The sequence below is a fragment of the Arvicola amphibius genome, chromosome 7 (assembly GCF_903992535.2).
Source record: "Arvicola amphibius chromosome 7, mArvAmp1.2, whole genome shotgun sequence".
NCBI lineage: Eukaryota > Metazoa > Chordata > Mammalia > Rodentia > Cricetidae > Arvicola > Arvicola amphibius.
This window is the reverse complement of record NC_052053.1, coordinates 43,348,013-43,357,738: the sequence shown is the minus strand read 5'-3', so window position 1 is coordinate 43,357,738 and position 9,726 is coordinate 43,348,013. Positions and strand designations below refer to the sequence as shown.

The 9,726-nt window shown below is 49.9% G+C and overlaps 1 protein-coding gene across 1 annotated transcript; it reads left to right on the top strand.

Moving 5' to 3' along the window:
• Positions 1 to 5,671: 5,671 nt before the first annotated feature.
• On the top strand, positions 5,672 to 7,901 carry LOC119819734 (odorant-binding protein 2b-like). The gene is made up of 5 exons (XM_038338056.2): positions 5,672 to 5,758; positions 6,287 to 6,420; positions 6,625 to 6,695; positions 7,138 to 7,251; positions 7,786 to 7,901. Exons 1-5 carry the CDS (start codon positions 5,672 to 5,674, stop codon positions 7,899 to 7,901), a joined length of 522 nt encoding a protein of 173 aa, XP_038193984.2.
• Positions 7,902 to 9,726: the final 1,825 nt, after the last annotated feature.

Here is a 9,726-nt window from a genome sequence, read left to right as displayed (position 1 = left end):
TTGACTTTCAACTATGAGAATCTTAGTATACTCTCTTCGTCGTTGAGTTTACTAGAGAACTTAATTAGTGTGAAGATTCTCAGTGTAAGAGTCTCACCATATAGCTCAGGCTGGCCTTGAACTCATGGTGATGCTCCTGCTTCAGCCTCCCAAGTGCTGACATTATAGGCAGGAGTCATGATGCCTGGCTGTACTCTAACACACACACGGCCATGGGGATACTGCTCTCCTCCCTGTGTCAACACTGGTTCTTCTAAGGACTCTGTGCATCTTGTGTAGGTTGTCAGATTAATCACATAAGGTTGAGCATAATATTCTCTTATTCTGTTACATGTAATGCCATGCTAGTACCAGAATGATACTTAATTAATGATGTCACTGTTATTTCCTTAGCCTTGGTCAGCCTGGCCAGAGGTTGTCGATATTGTTCAACTCTGTAAATACTCAGTTCTTTTATTATCCGCTGTATATTTGGCTGGCTTTATTCTGACACCTTGCATGTAATTTTTTGTTTTGTTTTTGGTTATTTGAGGCAGGGTTTTTCTGTGTACCTTTGGATCCTATCCTGGAACTCGCTCTGTAGACTAGGCTGGCCTTGAACTCACAGAGATCAACCTGCCTCTGCCTCCTGAGTGCTGGGATTAAGGGCATGTGCCACCACCGCCCGGCTGGTCTGTAACGTTTTAAAGGTAAGATGAGCTGGAACTTGAGAATGTGGATTTTGAGTCTGTCTTCTTTTCTGCTATAGTCTTCACAGCCACAACTCTCCACGTCAGCTTTGACAGCTGCACTTCACAAAGTTTCATGTGCTGGACTGAAAATCCACCGGGCAGACATCAAAGAGATTAGCATAATCTCTCCCCAGTCAACAGATGCAGTGGTTCTGTTGATAGGTGAATTGTGTGGATTGAGTCTTCAATGTCAAAGTAACCTTCATTCTGGGGATAACATCACTTCCATCACAAGTGGAGTGGTATCTTAAAGGCAACTGGCTGAAGGAGTTCCCACAGCACCTTACATTCTGGGGACAACCTCACTCCAACCACAAGTTCACATTCCACTCCTAAATCTCCCTCCTGCTTCCCCTTCATGGTCCCCTCATCCCTGTCTCATAGCATCTGGACCCAAAGATCATTACTCAACTGCTCTGCATGCCTCCCTGGAACATTACAGATAATACCTACTGCTTGTAGCCTCTCTGGACTGAGTGAGCTCATTCGGTATGATGCCCTTGAGAGCAATCCACACACTGTCTCTGTCAGCAGATCGGTCCTTTTCAGTGCTGGCTGGTACTTCACTGTGTAAACACACCATAGCTTGCCTGTCGTTTCTAGTTCTAGGTCATTAAAAAGAAAACTTACCTGTAAGCTTTAGTATGATCCTGTTTGCATTTTTGTGTGTACTCCTGAAAGAAATTGCTAGACCATATGCTGAGTATGTATGCCAACATAAGAACTCACAAACTGTTTGCCAGAATACATGTACTCCCTCCTGTGTTCCCCAACAGTGCACACGAGTTGTATTGTCTACAACTCCCGTTGTTGTGTTAAGCATGTGGCATCTTCATTTCCCTGGTGGCTGGGACATTCCCGTGGGTTTGTGAGCTTGGTTGCCACCCACATGTCTTCCTTGGCCACATCTCTCCAGCACTTTGTTATGTCCACAGGGCAGTTGCTTTCTTGATGTTAAGCGTCAAGTTTTCCGCCCAGATACTAGTGTTGTTCCTGGTATTTGAAATGCTTTTTCAATGCATGGCTTGTTTTTCTGTTCAGCTGACCGTGTCCTATAGAGCTGTTCTCTCTGTGAGAAGTCAGCCCACAAATTTCCCTTTACAGGGTTATTCCTGGCTGACAGAGCTCAGAACTGCCTTGCCACTCAGGTCATGACAATCCTTTCTTTGTTCTCTTCTCACTGCTTGGAGATTAACAGGAAGTCAACTCCTGCAATCCTGTCAGAGCTGACATTGTGAGGAACGACCAGGCTGTCCTTAAGGTCTGCTGACCTGCCTGTGGTTGGCAGCTGATCCAGGGCTGTGGTTTGGTCTTCTCTCAGGAGACTGTTTTTGTACCTTTATCAGCAATGAAATTGCATTTGATAAAAGGTATTTTAATTAGAAAGTTAGCATTGGGAGCAACAGGGACTTGGCTCTCCTGATGAAACCTCTGAGTCACAGGTGGGACATTTCATGTGATCTCCGGGAGGAGGGAAGCCCAGCCCCACGATCCTCACAGTTTCCATCCATGCTGACGATGTATCAGCCAGGTTTTCATCATCACCTTAAACACACGGGAGGACATCTTAAAGAAGAAGGAGTTATTTTGGCTCCTGGTGTCAGAGGTTCTGCCCACGATGGTTTGGTCTCATGGCCGAGGGCCTGTGGAGTCAGAACATCGTGGCAGAGAAGGTTAGGAGGAACAGCTGGCATCTTGTGCCATCAAGGAGCAGAGGACAAGGTGTTCTCCATGACTAATTTCTACCAACCCTGGCCTCGATCTGCAGTCTCTTCAAATAGGGCTGTGAGCTGGGACTAAGCCTTCCGCACCTGAACCTGTGGGGAAAGCTTCAGACCCATCCATGACACTGTGGTTATCAAGCTCACACCTGCCCTTCAAGGCTGTGGGTCACTTGACTGGGTGTCAGTGTGTCAGGAAGTGTCTGTCACAGCTTCAGGGGACTCTGTGTGTTGGCCGTCACCACTGTCAGCCACAGCCCACCACGGGCACTGGCTCTTTAGGCTTCACATTGAGTCCACAGCTGGGCTTTCGATGATGGAGATACAGTCTCTTAAATGGTTTGCTAGAAAGACACGGGGACAAGTTGCAGCCCACTGTGTGGCTGATTTGTTGTTTTGCTGGCATTCCATTGCTTTCCAGATGGGCCTCACCTCTAGGAGCCACCTCCTGGCTCCGTGCTGTGGTGGAGCCATCAAGTTCTCCTTACGTGGAAATGTCACATAAGGCCTAGACACTGGCCCTCCAGGAGTACCTAGACAGGGCAGCACCATGAAGCTGGGACCTCACTGAGAATCAGGGGCAAGGGTGCAGAGGGAGGTGACCAGAAGCAGGCAACCCCACAGCAACCGCCACCAGGAAATAAAGGAGTACCCTAGGGAAATATTTCAGGGAAATACTTCAGCACTGGGGATGGGAAGCTTTTCTGTCCCGTCCTGCTTTCTCATCTCCCAGTGGTGGCTCTGGCATCTGCACTGCTGTGTCCTGAGAGCATTTGCCCTCAGTAGAATATAACCTCAAGTCCCGGTTCCTGTCCGCCATGGGCTGGCTGCATGTCCTGTCCTAACTAGAGCTGAGCACTGCCCTCCACACACGCTGCCATCCTCCCGGCATAGCAGCCATGTCTTCATCAGAGCAGCTTCTGCTCCTTGCGGCAGATGTTCAGCATCTCGCCTGTTGACTGCTGATGTTTATTCATGGAAGGGGGTGCTGGGGAAGCTACTGGATCCTCTCTGAGATTCCAGCCATTCTCTTCGTACCTCCCACCACCCTAAGGGGGATTCTGAGCTAGCTGCATGTGGTCCCCTGGTCTCAGGAGGTGCTGGAGTATACAGACTGGGAAGGGTTTAATTGAAGAAATGATGGAGAAGTCACCATCCATGCTGGGCAAGACTTATAATACTTATGGTATTATAAGACATAATACTTATGGTAGAGTTGCTTTAGGATCACACATGCTCTGTCAATAAGCCCAAGTCTTTGGTTTTCCAAGTTGGAAATTGGTGGAGTCATGCTTTGGTTTTGGTATGCATCTGGTGGGGAGATATTTGCTCTTGTCTCCCAAGGAAAATGTTCAAGCCACCTAACTGTTCCCTTTAGTGTCTGTTGCCACTTTAACTGGACTACTACCTGCGAACACTGGGAGACATGGGGCACAGCAAGGGAGGGAACAATGGCAGGCACCCAGAGGCTTCTACTCTGCTGGTGCCCCAGGCTCTGCCAATTACGTGTGTGCTATTTTCCTCCTGTCTCCAGGACTGAAACACATGTAAGTGGCGAGGTTCTTAGATAGATGGTTTGTACATGCGAGCAGGAGAAAACATGCCAGGTACAGCAAGGGCTCACCAGTGATAAGGAAATGCTGGCCTGGTTCCTGACCTCTGGTCCCAAAGAGTACAGGGACCCTCCCTCCCACACCCAGGTGGTAGCTGCTTCCTGCTCAGCAGCAGCTTCCGTGGTGGGGGCCAAGGACTGGTTCATGCTGGTGCCTTCACATAATCCCAAAATTCATCAGAGAAAATTTCTTAATATTGTTTATAGACACTCAGAACTGCCTAATCTTGGTCCAGAGACACAAAGATGCCTTTATGGGACCAGAACTTATTCCCAGGGACTAAATCACTTGTGTCTCAGGAAGGGTGGTTGAACCTAGGAGCTGCGGGGTCAGGGGTAAAATGCAAAAGTCCTGGTGAGCAGGTAGCTGGGCTAAGGTCCAGAGAGAGGAGGGGACAGAGAGAGCAGCTCTAATGAACTCTGGACACATCTGGTGAACATGTTTACCTAACAGGAATAAGCTCTGACGTGTGGAGAGCCTGTGGGTGCTCAGAGCTAACAAGGAGGGAAGCTGTGGACTCCAGAGGAAGAGAGTTCAATAGGAGCACTGGGGTGGGTTCAGGTCAGGCTCTGATGGACGCTGGTCCTTCATCCCACCTCAGGGCACAAGATGGCAAGAAATGAACACACATGGATCTCAGTTGCACCAGGGCAGCCCTGGCTCTGAAATGTCCTCTCAGCAGGTGCTCAGATGACAAGAACAGCAGAAAACCAAGTCCCCTTGTTGGAGATGACACCCCCCCCCCCCCCCCCGAGCTCACAGAGGTGAAACCCTTGACCCTGTCTCTTCAGGGGACAAATATTCTTGTGTGGCTGGAGTTCTTCATGAGGCCAAGTTAAAATCGTGTGAATGATGGAAACGGAACTCTACCTGGTGGTTGAGGAGATGGGCATTGGCCGGGCAGTGGAAAAAGGCCAGGACATCTGAGAGTAAGAAGTGCCCTGCAGAGCCCACAGCTGGGTCAGGGTCATGGTGTGGCCTAGTGTGGCAGGGGGTCTGCCTGATGATGTCCAAACTGACTAGAGCCAGGAATCTGTGTCCTCACTTACAGGAAAGTCCAGCTGGGGTATCCACACATGGATAGTACAATAAAATGGGATCCCTCCCAAGCAGAGCACCAAGAAATCTGGTAGCTAATGAACAGTCTCTGGTGATGTAGCTCAGCCCCTTTCTCCACACAGGAGGTCAGAATCCAGAACTCAGTGGACACAGCTCAGGGCAGCCATGGCAGATGGAGGCCAGGGCTGTGAAGGGAAGCCTGGCCCTCCCTCCCTGCCCAATGAGCAACCTCCCTACCCCTGACTCACTCATCTCCCAGGGTCCTTTGTGAGCACAGTATTGGTGGCACAGACATTGCAGGGCATTGTGTGTCTTTCTTTGTCTGTGGGTGACATTGAATTCATTGTCATCAGATCCCAACAATAACAACCTTCCACCTCCATGATGGATGTGGATTTGGCCATGAGAGAAGGACAGGAGGGACGTGGTCAGTGCCAAGTGGGCACACATCCCTGGCCATGGGGGATATAAAGGGCACCGTGTGAGCAGACAGAGCAGACCTTTCCCAGGTGACCTGCTTGAGTGAGAGCCCAGCTAGCTATTGAAGATGAAGAGCCTGCTTTTGACCTTCATTCTTCTAGGGCTGGTGGCTGTCCTGAAGGCCCAAGAACTTCCACCAGAGGACCAGGAGGATGTGAGGAGGGGAGGGACAATGGGTGGACATAGCGGAAGGCTGGTAGGTGGTGGTAGACTCGTTCAACTGGTAATCCTTAAAGACCTAAGTCCAAACTTGCATCCCAGCAGAGTTGACAGATCAGGGACTCCAATGTTTTTTCCCAGCAGACAATGCCCCTCAGGATACAGGTCTGGAGCAGGGGAATGGGATTTGGGCATAGATGTTCATGAGACATGGGATAGCAGATAGCAGAAGGCTTCATAGGGTGGGATCTTCAGGACAGAGGACTTATCCGGTGCTGAATTCCAGACCTCTAAGAGTTTGTGCTGACAAGGCAGACAGCCTCTGCCTTCACTGGCCAGAGAGCCCTGATGTTGCATGCTCTACAGTGCTACAGTGCGCATGTGTGGGGATTTGTGCGGTCAGCCCTCTTCAGAGCTGCAAGCCAGGCTCTAGAATGTCTCTTCAAGGCTGCAGGCTCAGATACTGGAGTCTGGGGAAAATACGAGCCAGGTTTGGGTATGCTCAGGGCTCTGTCTTCCACAGTTTTCTGGGACCTGGTACACAAAGGCCATGGTATCTGATAAGGACCGTCCAGAAGGGAAGGAACCCAAGAAAGTGTTCCCTATAAGGGTGACAGCCCTGGAAGGAGGGGACCTGGAGCTCATGATAACATTCCTGTGAGTGTCCCAACCAAATTTCTGCCATTGTCTTTCTGTTCTTCTCTATTTTTATTTTGGTGTGGGTAATGGAATGCCCCTGCCATCGAGGGGGCATGTCGCCAGGCAGTGCTCTAAATCTTGGGCAGGGCTGAAGAGAAATTTTGGGGTCACCTGGTCATGGCTAATACACCTGGTGTGCTGAGCATGGCTCCTGTTTTCCAGGAAGAAGAATCAGTGTCACGAGAAGAAAATTGTGATGCACAAAACTGATGAGCCTGGCAAATATTCTATCTGTGAGTTCACTGTGGCACAGGGTCTTTGCAGGGGCGAGGGTTCCTGCCCTGTGCATCTCCCAGTATGGTCATTCACTCATATTCCATGTGCCAGACACTAGAGGTCATGGGTTAGTCCACCCCAGGTACTGACTGATGTGTTCTGCACCCTGGCCCCCTCCAGTTTTGCTCTTGACCCAGTGCTAAGTACAGGAAAGCAGGGTAGGGAAGAGCTCAGACCTGGGGCCAACCTCAGCCCTCACTTCCTCTGGAATCCTCAACAGGCCAGGCAATGTCCTGGGAAATCACTTCTGTCTAATCGTGGCGATCACAGAAAAGCAAGAGCTGGGCTGGCTGGGTCTCCTGGGTGACCACAAGTGTTCCAGAACATTCCTTTGAAAAAAACCTCCAAAGGTTTTTCAAGAAATGCAAAGCTAAGAGCTATTTCTCTGTTGCCCTGTAGTCAAGGGCAAGAATACCTTCTATATCCAGGAGCTTCCTGTGAAGGATCACTACATCTTCTACTGTGAACACCACCAGCACCACGGGAAGTTACATCGCAAGGGGAAACTTGTGGGTGAGGAACCAGAGTCCCCATGTCCTGTCCACGGTCTCTGCTTCTAATACCTATCAGCAGGGCAGCAGTCATGCCTGGCCCTGGGGACTGGGGGGGGGGGCTAAGGGTGCTGCCCAGGATGGGTGTAAGATCCAAAGTGGAATGAGGGTCAGCTGGGAGGGGACCTGGCATATGTGACCTTTGGGGGCCTGAGCATTCAGGAGGGATTCCCACCTCTGGAGCTGGCGGATGCCATTTCCAGGGGTTCCAGGTAACTGCCAGTCTGTATGAAGTGACTAACCTGGTAAGGGCCTTGATGCGTATGTAGTATTCTCCAAGGTTCTCTTGAGGTTCACAAAGGGCCCCCAGGATCACTCAGTGTCTGGGATTCCCCACGCCAGGGCTCCTTGTCCACTGCCAGGGTCCTGTTCCCTCTTATCCTGGCTGCTCCAGGTCTACAGCCCCAGTGCTGGTCGGTGCTCTTGACCTTGGTCACTGGTTCCCTGTAGAGGTCTCATTACTACTACACAGCTCACCTGCCCCACCTCCCCACAGGGAGAGACCCTGAGGAAAACCCAGAGGCCATGGAAGAATTTAAGAAATTCGTACAGAGCAAGGGACTAAAGAAAGAAAACATCTTGGTGCCCGAGCAGAGGGGTGAGTGGGACTGACCATGTCCTTCTCCTCCCTTCTTTCTCCCCTCCATGTTTCTGAGAGCGCTCTGTCTCTGTTCCTCTTGGTCTCCATTGTCCCATGCTCTCTGCACATTCCTGCATGCCTCTGGGGACCTGTGTGCTGTGTCTCACTCTGCTGCTCATGTGTTTTGCCTGCCTCAAACCCCACTGCCCCCTCACAAGGGCACCAGAGCCCAGTTGCAAGTCTTGGCTGTGGAAGTGTCTGAGCAGCCAATGTTTTGGGGTCCTTATCCAGAGCTCCTTCTCACCCCTGGCCTTTTCTTGGTTTCTACAGATCAGTGCATCCCGGAGAGTGATTAGGGTAAGTGACCTTCTGGGAGGACGATGGAAAAGCCCAGAGTCCTGGGTCCTGGAGGTGGAGAGCCCATGTGCTTTGATCCTTATCTCATCCACTGTAGGAGAAATGGTCTCCTCATGCAGTGATCTTGGTATAACCCCTGTACTCTGCTCTATGCTCGGTTCTCTCCCCTACCTCCCATACCCAGGGACACCCAGACACCTGACAGGCCGTGCGTGTAAGAGAGAGAATCGCTCTCGCGCTCTCGCGGCTGTGGCTGTGGAGCGCTGACTGCGCTAATGCTTGAGTCTAGAAGACCTCTGGCCAGCACCTGCTGCTCACCTCGCTTCTCTTTGGCACAGCAGCCAATTATGGATCATGGATCACTTGCTGGTCCCTGCCTAACACCGACTCAGTTCTGGGACACACTTGGACCTCTCCTCCCCTGGACCACTTTCCCCATCTTCTCTGCTGGACTCCCTCCCACCTCTGCTCCACCATCACCAATACCAGCTGACTCCGAATAAAGCATTTCAGCATCACTCTGGCTTAGCCTGTCTGTAAAGGGCCTTGCGTTGGCTGCCTCAAAGCTCCGACAGAGTAGAGCTTTGTGTATGTTGAGGAAGATTTTGGGCTCAGCAAGTTCAATTCCTGAAGAGCATGAACTATATTTTAGTCAGGGTTCTCTAGTGAAACAGATCTAATAGAATGAATCTGTATGGACAAAAATAGGAGTAACTATTCCAACAATGACTGTTTCCTGATGGAAAAATCCAAAAGATCTAGTAGTCATTCAATCCATAAGGATGGAATTCTCAGCTAGTCTTCAGTATATGCCAGAATCCCGAAAAGAAGGCTCTAATACCAGTGAATAAAATTAACTTCCTGGCAAGGACAAACAGGCAAAAAGCATGTACTCCCTTCTTCCATGTCCTTTATACAGGCTGCCCCCAGAAGATGTGACCCAAATTTAAGGAAGATCATCCAACATCAAAATATCTGGATTCAGCCTGAGTCTTCCCACTTCAATTAACTTATTTGAGAAAAGTCCCTCAGAGGTGCTTTCAGTGGCTTGGGTTTAGTAGTCGAGTAGTTTAGTATTGACAAGCAATAGCCATCAATCACATCTATCTTGTAGGGACATTCTCAACCCACATGGCTTATCCCTCATCGGCTACTGAAGTGACTCATCATTATTGCATTTAGCTCTACCTGTCCCTCTCTGCTTATTTTATGAAATTTGGCACACAAATATTTGCATCTTCTTCTTTGAAAAGTTTTTATTTCATGCGTATGAGTGTTGGCCTGCTTGTGTGTATGTACGGTGCCCAAGGAGGCCAGAAGAGAGTATGGATCTCCGGAGCTAGAGTTACAGAATGTGAGCCAAGTGAGCTATCACGTGGGTGCTGGGGAACTAACCCTGGTGCTCTGCTCTTAACCTCTTATTGGATCTGCTTGGTGGGTTGTTCCTATTGTTACAACACAGTGGCCTTGCTTAACTTTTCTTACTAATTTTGACTTGAG

Excerpts from the sequence above, each read along its gene's own strand:
- LOC119819734 (XM_038338056.2), top strand. The coding sequence starts at position 5,672 with ATGAAGAGCCTGCTTTTGACCTTCATTCTTCTAGGGCTGGTGGCTGTC. Across the intron at positions 5,759-6,286 it reads CACCAGAGGACCAGGAGGAT|TTTTCTGGGACCTGGTACAC; the intron begins GTGAGGAGGGGA and ends TGTCTTCCACAG. Across the intron at positions 7,252-7,785 it reads TCGCAAGGGGAAACTTGTGG|GGAGAGACCCTGAGGAAAAC; the intron begins GTGAGGAACCAG and ends ACCTCCCCACAG.